Below are 23,650 nucleotides of genomic sequence, written 5' to 3' on the forward strand. Positions count from 1 at the left end.
GGTTTAAGTTTTTTTTTCACCCCGCGTCGGACTCCGGTGCGGCACCCTCCCAGCCGCTAGTAGAAGTAGAAGTAGAAGATATTCTTTCTCTCTCTCTCTTTGTCTCTTGCAAAACGGTAAGCTATTCACTCTTTTGCAGTTAGTGAGTTGCAAGCAAAGTGAGGATAGATTACTATAAGTTTAATTGAGTTTATGATGATTTTGTTGTTTGTCTTGGTCTGTCTTTCTCATGGTCTGTTTTGTTTTCTTTGTTACTAGTGTTGATTACCCAGTTGCGGAGATCAGATCATATCATATCATATCATATCATGGCTTCCAAATTGCCTAACAATGGGGAAAAGCTCCGGCTTACGGACGATACGGAGTGGAGAGACCTTCAATTTTCCCATAAGGTCCCTTTCTTTTTGTTTTGTTTTTTTAATAAAACAAAATCGTTTGTTTCTAATTAGAGTTTAGTCTCTCTGTCTCTGTCTCTGCCTGGTGCGTAGTCCATAAACAACAACAAGGGAGAATATTCCTGTACTGCCTTGCACTTGTTGGTCCCCAATAAATACTAACTAGCCTCTGAGCATGCGCTCGCGCGTGCTCAGAGGCTCTTCTATTTTTTGGGTAATAATTAATTTAGAGCATTTATTATAATTTGAGATTACTACATTTTTCAATTACAAAAAAAAAAAAAAAAACTTAGGGGTGTGATGAGTATTATGTGCGGTGAGTGCTGAGAGGCTAGTATTTTACAAGGTACGTAACATTTTCTATGGAATAGTAAATTAATAAGATTTTTGTTAAAGGAAATGTTCCTAAAAAGATCCTAAAATTTAGTAACTATCCATCCATGTTTCTCTTCTTTTTTTCTTTTTTTTTTTCCTTTCTGGTGTTGTTGATGTTGTTCTTTTTTTTCAAATTTTATGTATGACAATTATTATTTTTTGCCTAATCCTAAAATGTAGTTTTTTTAATCCTAAAATTTAGTCATTTACTACACATCCATAACATAAGTAAATAAAAGCTTAAATTGAAAATTTTATGACAAGAGATACACATTAATTGTATAAAACCACAATTGTATTTTGAGATTTTTTTTTAATAAAGTATTTAATGGTGGTTTAACTTTAACAAAAGGCTAATACAATTGGGAATTAATGATTAGAAGTATCTAGGAAAAAAAATTGTATAAAAACTTCATGATTGTTTGTTGATAAGAAAGAAAAAAAATCTCATGTTCTATCCATGTACTAATTTAGAAAAAATCTCACTTTCTATCCCATGTTTAAAAACTGCCCAACCACCTGGTACATGGCTTGCATTTTTGGATTGGGATTTGGATGTTTCTACTAATTTTTACAATAGCTGGGTATCCAATGAGTTTAAAATTGACAAACTATGATTATCAATACTTATATTGCATTTTTATAAGGTACATAAGTAAATTAATAAGTTTTTTGTTAAAGAAAATGCTCCTAGAAAGATCCCAAAATTTAGTAACTACAAATCCACGTTTGTTTGTTTTTTTTTCAACCTTTATGTATGGCAGTTATAATTTTTTGTCTAATCCTAAAATGTAGCTTTTTAATCCTAAAATTTAGCCATTTACTAAACATCCATAACATAAGTAAATAAAAGCATAAATTTCAAATTTTATGGCAGGAGATACATGTTTCTTTTGGTGTTGTTGTTCTTTAAAAAAAAATTTAATAACATTTATCAATTTTTGTTTAATCCAAAAATTTAGTTTTTTAGACCTAAAAGATAGCCACTTACACATCCATAACAAAAGTTAAAAATAGTTTAAATTTCAAATATATCAACAACATCAATAACATTTAAAACTGAGAAAAATGTACGTAACAGTTTCTATGAAGTAGTAAATTAATACTTATGGAAAAAAATATAAATTGAATTTGACATAGAATTATACAAATGATAAATATAGTTTCTATTACAAAATAAATTTTTTTACAACAATTTCTTAGATAACAACCACTTTATGTGAGGTTTAATACATATAATAATTCTTGTAAAGTCTCTCACCCGAACTTATCTAATATTCCATTCCAATGACTCTTTAATGCAATCCAAAAAATTTGTGCTTACGTGAACCTGAGAGAGATAAAAGAATTAGGGTTAAACCAAGTATTTAAAAAAAAAATTAATTCTCTAGAATTAGAGAATTGAAGACCAGAGAGGAACCCAATGTTTAAAGTTGTCATCTTTGTTCCAATTTTTTTTTTTAAATGAATATTTAATAAATGCATGCATTAACCAAAGTTACCAAATAAAGTATAATTTGAATTTTAATGAATTATATTTTGATTTTATTAAAAAAAATGATAACTTCTATTTTTTTTTTTTTTTGGTAGTGGATAAAGAGTGTTATTTCAACTGGGGGAGTGTATTTTTTTTTTTTTATGAACGTGGGGAGTGTTTTGGTGTACTGGGGATTTTTTTTTCATAAAACTTTTTTTTTCAATAAGAACGTGGGTAGATATTAGATAGTGTGTGTTTCTTTTTTATTAGGTTTTTTTATTTTTTATTTTATTTACTACTGGGGTCTGGGGAAGAGTTTGTATTTGTGACTTGTGAGAAGTTAAGTGGGCAGATAATTGATAGAGTGTCATTTGAATGTGGAGAGTTTTTTTTTTTTAGTTGATGAGAGTGTTTCGGTGTACTGGGGGTGTTATTTTTTTTATAGAACTTTTTTTTTTCAATAGGACCGTGGGTAGATATACAATGATGGTAAAAAAAAAAAAATCTTAAAAAGAAAAAATAATACGAAGAAGGAAAAAAAAAAGGGAGGAAATAAAAGATAAAGATTTTTTAGAATTTAACTCTATCATGGACTCTTTAAAATTTAATCACCACATCATCAACTATTTAAATAAATAACTAAACAAAAAAAATTAACGCAAAAAACATATACAATTATGGTAAAAAAAAAATTCTAAAAAAAAAAAAATATATGAAGAAGGAAAAAGAAGAAGTGAGGAAATAGAAGATAAAGATTTTTTAGAATTTAACTCTATCATGAACTCTTTAAAATCTAATCACCACATCATCAACTTTTTAAATAAATAACTAAATAAATAAAAATTTAACGCCAAAAACATATACAATGATGGTAAAAAATAAAACTTTGACGCCAAAAACATATACAATGATGGTAAAAAAAAAAAATTTCTTAAAATGAACAAAAAAATATGAAAAAGGAAAAAAAAAGTGAGAAAATAGTAATTGATCATTAATCAGGGAGTATTGTAGTAACTATTTTTATTTTAATTCAAATTTTCAAAATTACATTAAAAAAAAAATTAACGTGACACATATAAAATAAAAAAATAAAAAATAAGTAGAACTCAAAGAAAGTCAATTATAAACCAAAGAAAATAAAATAAAGAGGAACTTGCAAAAGATAGAACCTGAAAATTTGTTGGTTGAATGTTTTTTTTGTAGCATAAGGCAGTCCTGTCTTTGGATCACTATACCTACAACATGAAATGACAATTCTATAAGAAGTATAGTGGTAGAGTATATGAAGGAATCATTCATTTCAAAATTACATTTAAAAAAAGAAAAAGTAGAGTTCAAAGAAAGTCAATCATAAACCAAAGAAAAGAAAACAAAGAGGAACTTGCAAAAGATAGAACCTGAAAATTTGTTGGAGCCTCTGACAATAAATGTCTTTAATCTGAAACTGCAAAATGTAAAGTTAAAGGAAATGTAAAGTTAAACTAAATGTCTTCAATCTGAAGAAGAATGAGAGATGGAAAGTGAAATAGAAACTGCAAAATGTACGTGAGTTTGTGGGTTTTAAAGTGTTGGAGTTTTAATTTACATATTTATCCTCGTTGGTTGAAAACTTGTAAGTAAATATGATGAGGTTACTTTAGGCATCCAAAATTAGAATCCAAACAGGAGAAGCCCCTTAAATAGTAGTATAGATAAAAACAAATTTACTAATCAAACCTGACTGAGTATAGCACCAAACTAACATAAACTATTTGATTAGTGGATCAAACTAATACAAATAAAAACAGATTTATAATCATATAAATTAGTTCATCAAACCAAAAGAGTAAATAACAAAACCATATAATATATATTTTAAATATATAATATTAAATATATGTGGGTCGGGATGGGTTAGACGGATTTGTAAATCTATTGACCTGCACCCAATTAAACCTACTAAAAAAAATGGCAACCCAACCCAACTCAGCGGGTTGAGTTGGATTTAGAATTTTGGCAGATCAGTGGTTGGTTGCACACCCCTCTCTGATTGTGTGAATTTAGAATTTTGAGTACTCTAAATGACTTGGTGATCTTGCAAATCTTATTTTATCTGTGAATATTGATATTCATTTTGCTCGCTTAACTTGATATGATTCACTTATAGAAAGAAAGAAAGAAAAACTAGGATGAAAATCTATTGATCACTTGCTTTGCTTCTAATTTTGTAGGTTGGTTTAAGTACTAGTATTAGACAAGAAGATATCATCAGTGAATTGCCGACTGATGTTCTCTCTTCGATTCTCTCATATCTGACACTCAGGGATGCTGTCAAAACAAGTGTGTTATCACATAGATGGACAAGAATCTGTGCTTCCCGTTTATCCCTCATATTTGATAGGCGTAACATTATGCCATTCCTTGGTTATCCTTGCATGGATTACAAGCATATATTTGTTGGAGCAGTGAATCAATTCCTGCAGTTTTATGAGGGTACACGCGTTGTTTCATTTTAGCTCCGTTTCTGTCTTGGTATGGATTGTGCAAACAATATTGATCAATGGATCAGTTTTGCCAATAAAATGGGTGCTGAAAACACCACCATATGTTTCGATTGTGCCTGGGAGTGTCTTGGGCCTACCGGCAGATAGAAAAGGGAAGAAATGTATGTTTTTGGTAGTGAGCTTCTTTCTCAAGCCACAGGGTTCAAATTAAATTGTCTGAGGTTGCGAGCATGCAAATTGGGATCTAATTTACCCAGATATTTAAGAATCCTCGAATAGTGGAAGTACCTTTAGTCCTATCTGAGGTGCAGACCATCTGTTCTTGTTGTTTGAGCCTTCTCAGTCTGTTTTTGATTAACTGTAAGCTTCCTTTTAAATTAAGGATTTCTGCCCCATTACTGCATTTGAGGACTTTAATCATTGACGGTTGCCTTGGGGCTGAGGAAATTGAGCTGTCGGCTGTGAACCTCTGTAGATATGAATATTATTCTACCTTATGGGCTAATCATTCATTGCTTTTAGTCCCTAAGCTGGAAGAAGTGTATTTCCAAGTAAGCAATGAACAAAGTGCACATTATATTTTCCATCAACTTGCAAAAGACCTCCTTAATCTGAGGATGCTACATGTTGTTACCATTGTTAATTGGGTATGTGCAAAAAATTAAAATTCTGTTGTTCTTTTTGAAGTGAAAGATTTGTTAGTAATCATAAGTGTATTTCTCTACGTAGGTGTCCATACCTAAAAGCATTGTGATCTTCAGCAAGGTTGAAACGTTGGAGCTGTATTTTGGTCGAAGGATGGAATTTGACGTCTTGAAGATGACAGCTATTCTCAGAGCCTTTCCCCTTTTGCAGAAATTTTATTTGCAGGTGAGTGATATATATACTGCCTAGATATTTTCATGCTTGTCTACTCCAAGCATGGCTTTGGAATATGGTTTTACTGTTTCTGTTTATATATTTCAAGGGTCCCAATTTTTCTAACTCTCTCTCTCTCTGTCCCTTTTTCACTCATTTTTACAAATCCGACCCTAATAACCGCCCAAAGCCTCGCAAAAAGTGTCATTCTGCCTCATAGTTGAAATAAGATGACATTTTGTGCAGTAGAATAACTCCCTAGATGGTCAATTGTCCTGGGTCCCAGTGACAGTGGTACTCACTCTTATAGAGTTTGCTAATTTGATATTTTTTTGCTTGTAATTCTTTGGTTGCAACTCTTTACGCTATCTTGTGTTTTGTATTGATCTTGAGTTAGTGTTACTGGAACGAAATCTTTTACTTACTAATAAGGAAAAAACAGATATTTTTAGGAAATCTATTTAGAATACCCTGAACAAGGCATCAGAAGTCCGTTAAGTAGTTTAGTTATTGTCGACTACCTGCAAAACTAAAAGAAACATGCATGTTGAAGTTCAGGTGGTAAATATTGAAAATTATATTGAATTGGAAATTATTGTCATGACATAATGGAGTTCTTTATACTTATATAGATTAACCTCTTCATACTCATCTGTGGCATCAAATAGCTTTGCATAATTTGCTGGAATAAAATTGGTTTGGTGTGTCAATTATTCAAGGTTTCCTATATATATATTTTCATGATTCCTTTTTTTTACTTTGGGAACTGTTGTCCATCTTGCATCATTTTTAGGCTTAAACCTCATGTTTCAATTATCTTCTAATTCGGATTAGTGTATACTTGTTCTAATTGCTGACGAGATGCTCAATAGACTTTGAGCAAGGTAGAGAGCTTGATCCTAATGACCATGTCCATGAACATCTGAAGGAGGTTCATCTTGCTGGATTTTATGGCACCTCAACTCAAATTAAGTTTGCCATATATTTGCTAAAAAATGCTCCTGCTCTTAAACGATTGGTAATCGACCCAAAAGAGAAATGTGGCCTAGTAGATTCCTTTCGGCAGGTGCCTAGGAGGGAACGTAAAAATAGATCATGGAATGAAGGAGAACGAGAGAGGGTTTGTGAACAAATGCAAGAGTTCTCCAAAGATGTACTGCTTGTCATTTAATGTTTTTGAATTTTGATCTTATATTTATCCTTTTTTTAGGCAAAGAATATCATGAAAATTTGTCTTTTCTGAACAAAATGCCCAAATTGACATCTTCTATAATTTTTTTTATTTATTTTTTAAATGCATCATAAAAACACAGACTCATGATTATTGTGCAGATAAAATATTAGAAAAATCAAGTAAATCTACTGAAAAGTTCCACTCAATGTAGCTTTTGGGAAAAGGATGCTCTCCATTTGAAATGGAGGGGATTTTGTTGGTATGAAGAGGTTTTACGATAGAAAATCATCTCGTGTCATTCGGTACTTCATTTCGTAAAGAATTGCCCTTAAAAAAATATATTTTTCTTACATAAAAAAATTTATAAAATTAATTAAAAAAATTATAGATTTTTTATGTGAGTTTTTTTTTTCCTCAACTTTTTTCATTAGTTAATTTTATACTTAATAGCAATTTATTTAATAGATTTGGATAAAAAACCTGAATTGAATAAATTTGAAATTTTGATAATTCAATTAAATTAATTTCAATTATACTTAAAATGTGCAATTTGCAGTTTAGCCAAACTAAAACTAAAAACAACAACAAACATATAGTCAAGCCCTAAGAATATATGTTCCATCAAATAATAAAAGTTATTTTTACTCTATGTAAGTATCATGCTAAAGACGTAGGCCTATATATAAGTGTGTGTATTTTTTCTTTTTCCACTTTTATTGAGGAAATAACTATAAGTGACTCAACACATAAGTAGGTCCAAAATTAGAAGAGGCATGTCTTTGTAGCGGTTACCACATAGCAAGCCAATGAACTCTAGCGCCTGGATTTAGTAAAAACAAAGGGCACAAAAGAAATAGAGGTTGGTAGCAACAAATTCAACCCTTCAATCTTTCATTTATTAATTTCTTGTTCTTTGTGTATGTATGTGTGTTTTTTATGAAATTATAAATTATCGATGTATTTCGATCATAATTTTTGAATTTTTGTCTTAGCAGATAGTAGAGCATGCATAGCTTGACACCAATATCCAAAGTAAACTTAGCTATATCATATTTTTCCATTATGCCCATAGGACACAAATGATATAACCTTTTTCGCAATTTAATTTGTCTTTCCTTTCATAGAAGGCATCTTCTTAGGTAAGTCAGATTTACTTTTGAGGTCAATAAGGCAGAACTCGATCCCAAGGCTTTAAATGGGACATTTCGAAGGTTCCATGGTCTTGATAGTGACTTTTCCTTGTTGGCCCTTCTTCCTGAAAATAGTATAGATTCCTCTTCGAGATGGATGCACTCGGAAAGTCTTCAGGCACCTTTCCTCTTATCCCATGCTTTCTCTGGCCGAGGTTCCTTAAACTCTTCACGTTGAATTTCGAACTTCAAAAACCTATCAGAACATCATTTGTCCCTTTCATCTTTTCCTTCTCTCCAAGGGACTCAATTTTGATGAGCTTCCTAAATTCCTTTCCCTTATCCTTTTGGGCTTTCCTTGAGGACCCCTTGGATCCCCTTTCTTGGGTCATCTACTCCTTATACAAGGCATCCTCTTTATTTTTTATTCTTCTGGTGTTAGGCCCTTCTCTTCACTCCATCTCTACTTGAGTTATCTTTTTCTTTGTAAGAGCTCTTGTTGGGCGGTGGGCCCTTTGGTTCTTTCAAGGCCTACAATCTCAATTCCATGGACCAGGCTTTTTCTTATTGTAAACTTTTGGACCTCAACAATGATGCTATGTAGCAATATACTTTAATGTTGGCAATAAGAATTAGGCTTTAATTTTTTTTTTGAGAATCAGAATTAGGCTTTAATGATGCCATGTAGCAATGAGTTTTGATGTTGCTAATAAGAATTAAACTTTAATAAATTATTTGTCATAAGTTTGAACCATGAGTTTTGATTATGGGATTTGAATTCTATTAATAAAATAGTTTTGCCATGGATTTGAATTATGGGCTTTTGAAATACTGCCAAGTATAGGTAGTCTTGGGCTTTAAAAAGAATGGGATGTGCACATTGAGCTCTTATGACAGATTTTAGACTTAGCTAAATAATGATAATAAATTGGATAGGATATGAGTTTTTGAACTTCTTGTGATAGTTTATATTGTGACCCAATTTAGATAATGAGTTAAAAAAATATTTGTGGCCCATTCTTATGATGAGATGGGGAAATATTTTTGAGGCCCAAAATATTTTATAAGTGATATTTGAGTATTTTTTGGCAAATGAATATATATGATTGAATAGGATTGACGCACGTGCCATATATGAAAAAAAGAATTACCTCAACATAAGTTAAAGTTGTGATATCAAAGTTCTAGCATTAGAAAAACTCTTCCCCCAAATGGAACACACTGGTTTGGATTGGGAGTTAAAAAGTAACTTCTAATTTCAATCGTTAAAAAACAAAATAAAAAAATTAAGAAAAATGTAAAGAATTTAAAAATTATTGTGAAAGGAATGAGAGTAAACACATGCTCTCAAGTCTCAATCACTCACGAAGGCACAAACACAATTTGGCTATACGGTATACTTTAGTCTTTAGCCTTTACTCCTCTAATTCCACTGCCAAACTTATTACTGTTTTAATCATCCGCCACAAATATAACGGTAATAACCCTTCACTTCCACTTTCTCTATTTCCCTTTTCATTTTTCTTTTCCTTTCTTTCTAGCCTAATATTAATTTTATTAGTATTGTTAGGTACATATAAAATGATACAATTTTATGCCATAATTTACTGCGTGACGAGTTATGAGTAATATAGGTATGTCTCACATTAACTTACTATCATATTTTCACCATTCAAAACTCGCTACATAGTGCAAAATTGTGCCATTTTAGACCTCCCTAGTATTACTTTTAACTTATTAGTAGGTTATAAAAAAAAAAAAAAAAAATTATTAGTACTACAACTAAATACTAATAAGTAATAACTACACGTTCTTAAAGCTAAGCTTAAACCCCTAATATTCCTGTACTTCACTGTTCCTCCTATATATATATAAACTCATCGTTCTCTCTCTAATCTCTAATTTTTAGTTTCTCTACAAGAGCTTAAAAGAAGAAGATAGTGGAAGTGAAATGGGAGCTTATTCCAACGACGGACTCAGTCTCTCTCCAATCTACAGTTTCGCTTCGTCACAAGATCTCAGGCTCTCCAAACACGTCCACGACAATGTCCACGGCAACATATACCTCGACCCAGTAAGTATATTTATTTATTTATTTATGTATTTACACTGTCTCTCTCTCTCTGTGATTTGTCTTTTAAGTAGAGAATTTTTTATTAATTTTCTCATTATTCGTTGATTACTCTTTCAGTTTTTGTGAAATTGTGGTTACTATCGATTTTCTTTAAAACTTAGGTTTCAGTTTTAGAATTAGTCCTAAAAATTAAATTCAACCAAAACCTTCTGTACCTACTTTGACCTTCTGACAATATGTCACGTGCCTTTGTTGAAATTTTACCACGTGGCTTTGTCAATTACTCTATATGTATAGCGAAGTATTTTATTTTTAGAGATTGTATACCTGTAACCCACTGTATACCAAAGAATTAGTATAAAGTTTGAGGGTTTTTTTTTTTTTTTTTTTTTTTCATTTTTTTTAAGGAAAGAGTTCAATACTTAGTACAAGATGTATAAGCTAGGGTACAAATGCTGTGTTTGGACACGTGTTACATTTTGTTTTCTTCCCTTATACAAGTTAAAAAATTTTGGTTACCGTTATAGAAGTTTCACTTCATGGGATTAGTTAGATTGACTTGCTCTTTTTTCTATTGGGTGCAGCTTTGTTTGAAGTTTATTGATACCGAACAGTTTCAAAGGCAAGGAAATTTCTACAATGCCATCAGGGATATTAGATTGTGCTTCAACCAAAATATGTTTTGGAAAACTACCTTTGCTTTTGTCATTGCTTGCTTATTTTTTATTAGTTGGCAATAGTTATTTTGTTTGTTATTAATGATTTTGATATTGCAGGCTTCGTGAGCTGAAACAGCTAGGTGAGTATTCTGACCTTTGGACAATTGCATTTGCACCCATCAACTAATTTAGAGTTTGGCATAAGCAGTTATTTGTAGCAGTTTTGAGAGCTATCAAGTTCTTGTAGTAGAATGTAACACCCTGCTGTGAAATTCTTTTATCTGATTTGATGGCAGAAACAATTGTTATTGCTCGAAAAAGCAGCAATTCCATCCAATTAAAATTTCCCTCACTTGCATTTAATTGTTATTAGTGACTCTTGTACGTACGTACGTACCTATATTTGTGGGTGTGTGTATTTGACCATAAGTTTATGACAGTAGAGTGGTTGTCTTTAGTCTTTACACATATTTACATTTAAGTCGACACTGCAATGCCATTCATATTGATATTTTGTAACTAAAATATACTCAAAGCATCAATATTGATACATGATCATTTGTTGATCTTCAAGTACAGATCAAAAACTTGCTTACATATAAAATATTTCATGTGTTTCAGGTATGGCACACTTGGTTTATCCAGGTGCTGTGCATTCCAGGTTTGAACATTCTCTTGGGGTGTATTGGCTTGCTGGTGAAGCTGTTCAAAAGCTTAAAAATTATCAAGTACAAAATTGTTTTTTATTGTAACTTGTATTTGTTAACACACTATTTGGAAGAGTTTGTGGATAGCATGTATGTCTCCTTGTCATTATTGCAGGGTTTGGAGCTTGATATTGATCGTTTTGATATTCAAACTGTGAAACTTGCTGGTAATGAATTATGTTTCTCACATGTTGCTTATATTTTATGCCAACTTTTGTTTACATTCATATATTTTGTAGGGCTTCTGCATGATGTTGGTCACGGGCCTTTCAGTCACTTGTTTGAACGCGAGTTTCTTCCCCGGGTTCTTGATGGTCATTGGTATGTTAATTAGAATGCATTTATTTCAACTTTACGTTTCTATCTTTCTGGGGGAACTGTATTCTTTCAGTATCTGATTCCTAATAATTTCGTTTCCCATCAAAAGATGAAAAGGTTTAAACTTTGATTTTCTAGGTCTCATGAGCAAATGTCAGTGAAGTTGGTCGACGATATTGTTGATAAGCACTATATTGAAATTGATCCAGAAATGATCAGAAAAGTTAAGGTAAGCTGATTTTCTGTGTTTCAATTGAGTATCTTAGCATCCTTTTGTTTAATTCTTCCAATGCTATGATAGTATTGGATAGAGTTGAAGAGACTAATGAAGTTACTGATTCTCACAAAATAACTGGCGCATGATCACCTGGCACTTTAATGACTTATTTTGTAAAAATTCAGGATGACATGGTTCCTTAACTATAAACTAACTTGTATGTTGTTGCATCTAGAAAATAAAATTAGTGGTTAACTGCTCTTTTGTTTGGAGATTCTCTGTGTAGTACTAGTCTACACTACATTACATGGAAAATTAAATTTCAAACCATGTGTTGCTGGATGGCTTGAGAAGGTTGTCTGATCACCAATCTCCAACCCCCTCCTTCCAAAAATTAAAAACAAAAGGAGGGGCGGGGGGGATCCTCTCTTCACTATGGTACAGTTTCTCGGATGAATAAATAACAAATTTAGATTTTCTGTTTTCATGGTTTTTATTAGTTTTCTTGTGCAGGAGATGATACTGGCAAGCTCTGAATTTGCACGGCCAATAGTAAGATCTTTTTCTAGTTAACTCTGTGTTTGTTCAGATAGTTTCATTCTATTTTGTGTCATTTCAAATTTATTGCCAAATTCCAGTCTCTAATTTGTATGTAACATGTAGGGCTCAGGGGAGAAGCATTTCTTGTATGATATTGTTGCAAATGGCCGAAATGGAATTGATGTGGACAAGTAAGATATGGTTATTTCTCTGTTGGAAATTTATTTATTTCCAATTCTTCATCCAAGCTTTCATTTAAAATATATATATATATATATATTTTTTTTTTTTTGCTTCATACTATTGCTACTAGACTCTAACCTTTCAATAAATTAAAAATTCTCAGGTTTGACTATATTGTCCGTGATTGCCGAGCTTGTGGTCTTGGATGCAACTTTCAGTTTCAGAGGTTTTATCGAACTTTTAACTGACTTTATTTGTTGGTGGGGCTTTGATTTAGGTATATAATTGAAAGTTGTCTCTGGCATCGTGCATTCTTTTCCATTTCCAGGTTAATGGAGTCAATGCGGGTATTGGGTGATGAGATCTGTTATCGTGCCAAGGACTGTTAGTATTTTCAATCAAATTCACTTATTTCACATTTAATTTTTAAATCTCCTGCTTATGAATTGGTATTTTTGCTAGATCTGACCATTCACAAGTTATTTGCCACTCGGGCAGATCTGTATCGAACAGTTTATACACATCCAAAAGTAAAGGTAAAATGGATAAAATTATTTTTCAATCAAATAAGATTTTCATCTGTATGGAGAAGCACATAATTCTCCTTTCCTTATTTTCATATCCCCCTATCCCCAAAAGAATTACTAGTAAAATTTGAATTCCTCTTTTTTAATATGGGAATCTTCTTTTTACAGGCAATAGAGCTTATGGTGGTTGATGCACTTTTAAAAGCAAACGATTATCTAAATATTTCATCTTTCATTCAAGATCCTTCTAAGTACTGGAAGGTTTCAAGAGCTGCTTACTTGAACTTTGGTGTAATGATAATCTTGTGTTTATATCATGAACTTCCTTGTTATCTTTCTTCCTTTGTAATGCAGCTAGATGACACGATAATGAAGACTATCGAGACCGCTTCAAACCCTGAACTGAAGGAATCTAGGGACTTAATCATGCGCATTCGTAGGAGGAATTTATACCAGGTAGTCAAGCTAGCTAATAACTCCTTTCATACTCTAAACTAATGTAAAATGTAAGTAATAATGGCAATAAGCAGATCTCTTGTATTTTCATAATGTTGATGAACCTGTTATATTGCACTTGTAGGGACTTGAACCTGTGCATAAAAATGTTGATGTTATTAATGTTATGTCTTTTCTCTGTGGCAGTTTTGTAATGAGTATGCTGTACCAAAGGACAAACTAGAAAATTTCAAAGATGTCACTCCTCAAGATATTGTTTGTTCCCAGGTCAGGTCCTTATTCAACCTAGCTATAGACACTGGCTTGTGTTGTGTTCTTTGAAAGCGGGTAAAGCTGAGTCTCTAATATTGAGTGTAATTTAATCTGATATCATAGAAAAATGGTGGAGTGATACTAAAAGAGGAGGATGTTGCTGTTAGTAATGTCAGGATTGATTTGACTCGGGGAAGGCAAAATCCTCTAGAAAGGTACTTGAAGAAGTATGAATCATTTATGATGAATTTAATTGGACTTTTCTTCTTTATAATTTATTTATCTATTTTTGGCATATACCTTTCCCCTATTTTTGGTGCATGATAATCTTCCAGAATCAACTTTTTTAAGGTACGCAAATTTATTTTACCTACCTGAACCTTATTAGATTCTAGTTTTGTTTAAGCATATTGTCCTTAGCTTTTAATATCTTTGATTTAAGATTTGAAATTATTGTTTTCTTACTTTACTTCAGCATTACTAAGACAGGGTAAATGCATGTTTATAGTATTGCAAAATGCTGTTCAGCCAACTGATAACTGGCTTGCCTGTAATCTAAAGAGGGAACCTTGAAAATCAATAGTTTTCCTCCATAACAATTGATACAAGAGGTAGAAACGTTGAGATAACTTGAGAAGGTTGGGGGTGGGGGCGGGGGCGAGAGGTTAAATTTTCAATGCTACATATTAGTTCTCACACCATTCAGTTCCTTTTGGCTTAAGAAACATTGAGAGAACACTTCACTGCCTCTGTTGAGTCCTTATCCATGCTTCTATTGGGTGAGTTTTGTAATGTTGCATGTTTGTATGATAGAAACATTGAGAGAAAGCATTACCTGCTACTTGCAACAGTTAATTTCTAAGTTTTGTAGGGAATAATAATGATAAGATTAAAACCCCATTGTACATGAGATATTCCTAAGAAAATCATGTTGGGAAAATATCGATTGGAGGGGATGTCATCTGATTGAAAAGAAGAGGGAATGAAAGGAAAGCAGTTGTATCAAGTTTGTAAGATTTCTGTTAGGATTTCTTTGTAGCATCATTTCTAACAGTTCAGGTTTTATTCAGGATTATGAGAGTGAGGATAAATTCTCGATACCTGATGACCGCATTAGTCACTTGCTGCCTACATCATATCAAGATATGATAGTGAGGGTGTACTCTAAAAAGCCTGAACTGGTCTGTAAGCTAAAATGCTAACACATTTTTTATTAAAATGTCTTCTATTCTGGTTGCAGTAATGTTCTCTCCTTTTACTGATTTTACATTATAGGTGGCAGCAATCTCCGAGGCTTTTGAAAATTTTCAGTTACACACGTATGGGATTAAAGCACAAGTGCATGCAACACCAGAGAAGAAGAAACGTCGTCTATAAGGTCACTGGTGGTGGTTGCCTCTATATGTTTCCCCATAAGAAAAAAAAAAGGTTAAATAATTATTGTCATTGTGTCTAATCTTCCTGTCAAGCTATTTGCAAGACCACAAATTTCTATATAGTTAAAGCATCACACAACACAGGTTTTATTAAATTAGTGAGTTTCACCCTGTCCTTAGTCATTGTGGTTTTATGAAATATATATTCAAATTGCATAAAATAGATTTGTAAGTAGTCTATTGTTGATGGCCTATTTTTAAATGGGATAATCCATCAGTTTTGTATAATTAACTATCAATGAAGCAGCAAGCTTCTATTTCCTTTGTTCTTGTACCTCCAATGGTAAGATATATTGATTCAAAGTTTGACATATAGGTACGCACGCTCGGCTTGATGCATTTGGGGGCCTAAGGCAAAAATTGATTATCTTGTTTTTTAGATGCAAAATTACTACTAATTAACATGAACTATGTATAATTTTTTTCTTTTTTTAGATATTTTATGAATAGAAAAAATTTGACAAATTTTTTTATACTTGATGTGATAGATTGATAGTAGTAAGTAAAAGAGTGGTGTTAGTGGTAGATTTAAATGTGAACTAATAAAAGTTTGCTAACTCAACTCTTATTATTATTCTTTTTTTTTTTTAGAAGTGCAACATTCACAATATATTTTTACAACAAATCCTAGGTTTTAAGTTGCTTTTTGTTTTCTATTTGAAAATATTGCTATAATTATTTTTTTGGCATTAACAACTTACTACTTAGCATTAGTTGTAAAAGTGTTGTCAAAAATATTGTGGACATTACATTTCTCTTTTTTATTTGTTTTTGATCTGGTAAAAAATATTATTTTATTTATTGATCATAACTAACCTTATTGGTTAAAATTTGGGGGCTTTTTTTTACTTGGGGCCTTAGGCGACTGCATCTCTTGCTCTCCCATTCAGCTTGCCTTGATAGGTAGGTTCTTTTGGTGTGTGGTGATAAGAACCGTCATCCTTGAGAATTAATACCACCAGCAAAGAAATGGATTACTAGGACATTTTCATCTCTCAAAACTATGCCATTTGTGGTCATCAGAAACACTTTGGTGCTTAGGTTTTCCTATTTAGGGTGTGTATGTGGGTTTTATCTTTGTATGTGGTAAGAATTGAGACAAGTCTGGAATCTTGGAAAGGAGAATTGACAGTTGAGACAGTAACATATTAGTCAAAGCACAATGTTTTAGGTTTCTTAATTAAATTTAAACAACATATAGTACAATAGTATGTTTGAAATTATTAAAAAAACAAAACATGTGTTTAAATTTAATCACAAAATTTTATTTATATGCACCTAAGGTTTTCCCTGTCAGAGTCTCTAATATCTCTATCATGCCCACCTTTAGAAAACCATTGGAACTCTGGTCCTGGTCCCGTGACCCTTAAGTTGAGTCCCTGTGTGTGACCTCTTTTCATGCCAGATTAAGTCAAAAAGTATGGGCTTCACGGGCATGAATATATAGGGCTGTAGTTACAAAAAAGCTTAGTTATGAGTAAAAAGTAGTGATACACAGCTGAAAATCGTGTTTTCACAGAGAGTGTGTATGGAAGTGTATAACACAGCGTGTAAAATCATAATTATAAATCCTATTCCTACACACAAAGGTGTTTCTCCCACTAGTACAGGTTTTCGTGGTCTGTATTCAGGCTCGTATTTTGGGTTTGGGCCACTAAACGATAAGAATAGTTGTGTAAAACTAAAACATCTAAGCCATTGAATTTAGATCTTGACCACTTCTCTAGGTGAAAATCCTCTAGGCTGAGATGTAAATTCTAAAGAATAATTAAGTGTAGGTTCAGTTGAAAGCAAGATAGGCATCTGTCGGCAAAGTGAAAAGTAAGGGTATGATGCAACTATTAATTATGTTAATTTAACCTTGTTTTAAAATTTTAAAATGGTTGAATATCTCTCTTCTCTTTGTATTAATTAAATTCATATCGAAAACCACCATTCACAATAAGTATATAGAAAACATTATTTTCCTAAAGTATCCAATAATTTTCAACTCTTGTTGTCAAATAAAATTTTAAAGTATTTTTATAGGGAATTTTAAAGTATTTTATTATTATTATTATTATTATTATTTTTTTTTTTAACCTAAGGAGGGTGTTCAGACGACATGCTTCATGCAAATTGAACTTTGATATTTTGTTTTAGGACCAAAACGGTTGTTTGTACGGTTTTTTATTTTTTTAGCAAGGTTGTTCGTACGTACTACATGCATATGCAAGTGAATGTCAAATTGTCAATGCTGTCCAGAATTGTTCTTTGAACAATGTTAGAAATTTGGGTATAGTTGTTTACTATATCAGTTTTATATTGGCTCCTCATTCATATTATTTTTATAGCAATACAGAATATTAAGTTTGAATCAGATAATTAATTTAGAAATCTAATGTGCTGCACCAAAGGAAATATGCTTAGAATTTACCCTTATCATATTATATGTTAATCACAATAAGTCCATTAACACAAGTTTTTTAACTTGTGTTAATGGACTTATTGTTCTTATCTTTGCCAAGAGTTCAAAAAAATTTACTAAAGCATGAGACTAATAGAAAGTAATCCTGAAAAATGAAAGTGCTACCCTTTTTTGAATGAATTTTTTGGGAGAGCTGGTATTTGGTCTCTTACCCATATGCAATCGTTGTCTGTTACCTATTTCCATAGGCACCTCCCTCATGTGAGTACTATTATACATAAAACTACAACAATAACTTTTTCTTTTTTTTGGGGGGAGGGGGGGGGGGGGTGTTGGTTTTAATTCTATGGTAAAACCTTTTTTTTTTTTTTCCAAAGAATTTAAGAGACTTGAAACTTTGAACCCTACAAAGACGTTTATAATTATTATGGATGTATAATAGGAAACCCATATTGATTCAATGTGTATTCCTATATCCCTTTTTTCAACTATTAAACATTTCATTTTACCATTAGAGCATTCTCATCAAGGCTTCTAAAAAATTTAGTATTTACCATCTTAAAACCTATCTTTATAACACATAACACACCACTTTACAATATCTCTTACATCAAAACTTCTATTTTTTTAACACTTCATTTAAATATTCTTTCTTTATTATCTTTTATTCATTTTTATTATTATTTCTCATTCTCCCTCTGTCTCTCTCTCCCGCTGTTCTCCAGTGGCAGCTCCAAGATTTTCTTTTGGGGGCGTCACTAATGTCTTGAGCTAGAATTTTGTTGTGGGGGAGTAAAAAATAAAATGATTAATTTTTCTTTTTGTATATACAATTGTCATATTACATACAATAATCTAACATAGTATTCTAAATAATATACAATACAACTATATTGTAAAATAGTTTAAAAAATTATTAATAGTTTAAAAATTTGTAAGAAAACAACAATAGAATGCATATAAATAAATAACTAATCATAATATTTGTCAAATTAATAATAATTTATTATAATCATATGTAATATCAATTAAATAAATATATATATGATAAAGAAGAATAGCAACACACCTAAGAGTAGGTCTAAGAGTAAATGTTAAACTAAGGAAAATAAATAGTAACTTATACAAGATTTTGTTTTTGAAGTGTATGGATTTTTAACCACACATGTGGTCATTCTCTTGAAATTGGAGCAAATACTAAAAGACTTTTTGGACTCGAAAAATTGTAGAACACTTATCAAACTACTTGATTAGATAGAAATAAAATATAGAAGGGAGAAAGAGAGAATGAGAAAAGAATCATAGATGCAAATACAGATCAGTAGGTAGTACAAGTGGTGTAATTTTTTGTTGATGAAGAAGAAATGCAGGTAAAAAATAATTTCATTCTACCATCAACTGTAAAGTAAGCTAGAATCCAGAGAGAATGTTTATTTATTTTTTTAATAAATGAGCAATTTTATGAGTACAAAACATTTACGCAATAAAATCTAGATGACAAGTTGTTAAAGGTATGTAAAAAAAATGATGTTAGTTATGGGTTTAGATAAAAAGTCAATATATTACAACTTGTTACTTAACCTTTATTGTAAAAATATTGTGAAAATAGCACTAATATGATCATATTTCAAGTTTATTTCAATTGGGTTTAAACAAAATTTAGGGTTAGGGTGTTCAAAATTTTATTTGAAGGCTCAAAAAAAAAAATTAAATATATTTTGGGGGGGGGGGGGGGGCAAAGCCAAGGGGTTCATTTGCTCTCAAAACCTCCATGGCCTGAGCTTTTCAAGCTTATCACTGATAAACCATGGCCACAGCCACAGCCACCGCCACCAACCACAACCTCAACCCCTAACCACCACAAAAAAAAACCCACAGCACAAACCGAGAAGCTTCTCCTTCTCTCTGATATTTGCTCTCAAAACCTCCATGGCCTAAGCTTTTCAAGCTCATCACCTCTAACCACGGCCACAGGCACAACTACCACCACCAACCACAACCTCAACCCCCAACCACCAAAATAAAAAAAATAAAAACCCACGGCACAAACCATAGCGAAAACCCACCACCCCAGCAACCTCGATCCTCACCTCAACCCCGATCCCCGATCTTCAACCCACGGCCTTAACCAACTCAACCCATGGTCTCAACCAACCCCAACCACCATCGGAACTAGACCCAGTTGCAGTCATCGAGACCCATCAGACCCACTAGAGGGAGAATCTGAGAAAGAGAGATGAGAGAAAATGAGAGAGTGAGAGTGAGAGTGATAGTGATAGTGATAGTCTGAAGAGAGAGAAAGAAAAAAATATTAAAAAAAGATATCAGATTGCTACAGTGCGGTCTCAAAAATGAGAGCGCATTGTAATAGTATTGTAAATTTTTTAGCATATGCAATTTTTGATGGAGTAGATTTTTGGGTTATAAATGCTAAAAAAAAGCATCTTTTAGCATATGCAATCCTTAATGGGAATGCTCTTAGTCAACATTAGTTTACAAATTTACATATTTTGATGCAACAAAAGATTTTTTTAACAAATAGTACTAGTTTTGTTAGTTATTTTAGTCAACATTTATATGTTTGGATACAACAAAAAGATATTAGTTTTGTTAGTTGGTGAGCCAAGGATCAAAAAAATTAATGACACGAAGATCATGGAGGAGTTGACGGTGGATTTATGCTAAAAGATCCAAGATCAAGTCCTCCATCAACAAACCTATTTCTACATCGTAAGAGGCTGTCAGTGTTGATTGGCCGAGTTCAAGACTACGCCAACCACAAGGCCAATCCAATATTAAATCTAGTGTTTGCATATATATATAAATATATATATATATATATATATATATATATATATATATATATATATATACTTTATTTCTACCATATCCAACCCTCCTAATTATGTTTACACTTTTTCTTGCTATTTACCAAACTTCCACCTTTTCATTTTTTATTATTTCATTAGTGATTTCTTTTTCATAAGTTGTTGGATGTAGTGAAATTTAGAACTTATTCAATTTTTTTGAGGGATTATTATTTGTATAGTTTAAGGATGATATTTATTTTTTAATAATATTAACATGTTTAACACACACACACACACACATATATATATATATATAAAAGATGTGAAAAATCACATAAACATTACTAAAAATTTTTAGATATTTTTCAATAAATATTAAATAATATCCGCTATATAAAATTGTTGATTAAATTAATTAGTTGGACTAGAAAATAGGGATTGATTTCTTTATGATTTTTTGTCTGTTCCGATTTAAAAAATCATACAAATACCACGTCAGTAAATGCATGTCACTTTAGTACTAATGGAAGTTAAATTTTATTTTATTTTTTTTGCTGAAAAAGTTTTTTTTTTTTTTTAAATTAAGTGGGGTTCATTAACAATCATTTGGAGCATAAGAAAGTGGCAAAAGTTCTTGTTTGATTGCTTATTTGAAGTACCTGTACCTCTAATACAACCTTCCCCATATAGACAAGTTTTGTATAAAAAGAGAGATTCAAAGCCACGTGCCATTTTTATAGTCACAAAAGTTTTTTTTTTAGAGGCTTTTAACCTATGATGTCCACTTCTGATTATAATTTTTTATCATTAGATTAAGATATCAATTAATTTTTAATGTAGGTGAAGATTGAATCCCAGATCTCTTATTCAACCATTAAAAATATTACCAATTGAGCTAACTTTTTATCATCAGATTAAGATACCAATTAATTTTTTATATAGGCAGAAATTGAATCCTAAATCTTTTATTCAAGCATTAAAAATATTACCAATTAAGTTAATTGTAACGCACTACTCACAAAAGTTATGATTGTTTTCTTTATTAAGTGGAAGTAACACTACTCATTTTTAAAATCACTAAAATGGCTATAAAGTTCTTTTTTGCATTGCTTAGCTCGTTTTAAAGCATCTCTCTAAAATCCAACCTTCCCCATATGAACCATCTCTTTTCCTTTTATTAATAGAGATCTCCTTTTATGCCTGTCTGTATGTCTCTGTATTATAGTATGCAACTAATGCAATCATGTAACTGAAACTCCCCTAGTATGGAAAAAGTGAAGAATCCTAGACCACTCACAATTTCTCTTTCTTCCCAGCCAGGCAGTGCCCAGAAATTCAAATTATTTAATCCCCAAATCTTGGCCTTCCCTTGCAATATGTGTGGTATTCGATTCATGTGTGATTCCACCCTTTTTAGCCTTTTTGCATAAGAGGAATTTAAAATAAAAAAAAAACAAAAAAAACCTTAGATGCTATGAAAAGATTAGCCTATGGACCCAATCATGGTGCTGCAGTTGCTGTTCATATGCCATGTAGTCATGATATATTTTTTGATTGGATCTTTGACATTAATTTAATTTCAAAGTAATGGTAAACATTTATTTTTATTGTACCAATAGCTTGCTTCTTCTTCTTCTTTTTTCCTGTTTTTATATATGAGTCTATTTTTTGTCTTTTTAAATATAACTATTCAGTAATCAATGCAATGCACAATAAATATCGATCCTGCCATTTAAATAGAAGAAAATATTTGAATCCGATTAGATTCGATTTAACTTAATCCGAATGTAGTTGTCATTAAATATGATATGTAAATATTCTAATAAAGGCTCTATATATTGAATAAAATATATAAAAAAATAATTAAAAAATATATTTAAACAATGACGTATAAAATTGTTAAGTATAAACTTATAAGGTTAAAAAAAAGATTATTAAGTTCCTACTATTGAATAATAAAAAAATTAAAAATTCCTTTTAATGAGTGCCTTACATGCAAAGGTTAATGGGCTATAATGCCAATCTTCAAAACAGAAAATACAATTGTCAATAATTAATTAACTTGCAAGCATAATCACCGCACACTTTTGGTGTGATAGTCACTCCATAAGTATAAGTGTTTATGAGGTGTGGGAAGCAAGAGTCGGGGTTCAAATTTCTAGGAGGAAGTTTCACACACATATACACTTAGATTAGGCTAGAATAGAATTTCTATCTTATATAAAATAAAAAATAAAACTTGCAAGCATAAATTCATTATGGTTGTGAGTGCTTTTATAGATATTTCTATACAATATGATTTTATTTTTTTGAAAAATGTACAAAAATATTATTTAATGGAGTATTAAATGTACCATAACTTGTGCCCTTAGAACATTCCATAACATAAATTTAATTATAATTTGAAGAACCATATATTAACCAAACAAAAGATGAGCTTTTATTGTGAGTTCTAGTAAGCTCAATTAGTAAAATCTTTTGCTATCGAATAAGAGATTTGAGTTTCAAACCCCATCTACACTAAATACTGGTTGGAGTTAGTCATTAAGGATGCTAACCATTTTTTAAATCCCTTTTTAAATTTGTAATTATTTTTCTATAAGCGATCTTTTTTTTTTCCCTACAATTGATCATTGTATATAGATAGGGGACACCTTTTTTAAAGAGTTGCTCATTTAAAGATGCTAACCATTAACTAGTATTTCTGCTCTATTATGAGTAAATCTCTATTAAAATTTATAGTTATTTTTATTTAAGTAGTTATTGTATGGCATCATGCTTTGACTCGAGACACATGATATATAGATATTGGACATATTTTAAAATTTTAGTCATTTAAGGATACTAACCATTAACTATACTTCTACTCTATCGTGAGCAAATCCTTCTTAAAATTTATTTTTCTATTAGCGGCCACTATGCCATCCTACTTTGGCTCGAGACACATAATATATAGATAATGGACAAGTTTTAAAGAGTTACTCATTTATGGATACTAACTATTAACTATTACCTTTTCTCTATCATGAGCAAATTCTTTTTAAAATTAATAGTTATTTTTCTTTAAGCGGTCTTTATATGCCATCTTGCTTTGACTCGAGACACATAATAAATAGATGGTGGACACATTTTAAAGAGTTACTCATTTAAGGATACTAACCATTAACTAGTT

At 31.3% G+C, this 23,650-nt stretch overlaps 2 protein-coding genes across 2 annotated transcripts; both read left to right on the plus strand.

The window, feature by feature from the left end:
- Positions 1-308: 308 nt before the first annotated feature.
- Positions 309-6,759, plus strand: LOC142632804 (uncharacterized). Its single transcript, XM_075807140.1, has 5 exons — positions 309-392; positions 4,458-4,719; positions 5,253-5,377; positions 5,460-5,600; positions 6,517-6,759. Exons 1-5 carry the CDS (start codon positions 309-311, stop codon positions 6,757-6,759), a joined length of 855 nt encoding a protein of 284 aa, XP_075663255.1.
- A 2,954-nt stretch (positions 6,760-9,713) lies between these two features.
- On the plus strand, positions 9,714-15,570 carry LOC142625204 (uncharacterized). Its single transcript, XM_075798898.1, has 19 exons — positions 9,714-9,966; positions 10,551-10,588; positions 10,743-10,765; positions 11,247-11,353; positions 11,448-11,499; positions 11,572-11,653; positions 11,789-11,879; positions 12,381-12,419; positions 12,531-12,598; positions 12,754-12,816; positions 12,919-12,974; positions 13,053-13,126; positions 13,286-13,378; positions 13,472-13,573; positions 13,760-13,840; positions 13,949-14,040; positions 14,161-14,176; positions 14,896-15,006; positions 15,101-15,570. The coding sequence occupies exons 1-19, from the start codon at positions 9,844-9,846 to the stop codon at positions 15,200-15,202; spliced, it is 1,413 nt and encodes a 470-aa protein (XP_075655013.1). The 5' UTR covers positions 9,714-9,843; the 3' UTR covers positions 15,203-15,570.
- The last annotated feature ends 8,080 nt before the right edge of the window (positions 15,571-23,650 follow it).

This window comes from Castanea sativa, chromosome 1 (genome assembly GCF_040712315.1).
Source record: "Castanea sativa cultivar Marrone di Chiusa Pesio chromosome 1, ASM4071231v1".
Taxonomy (NCBI): Eukaryota; Viridiplantae; Streptophyta; class Magnoliopsida; order Fagales; family Fagaceae; genus Castanea; species Castanea sativa.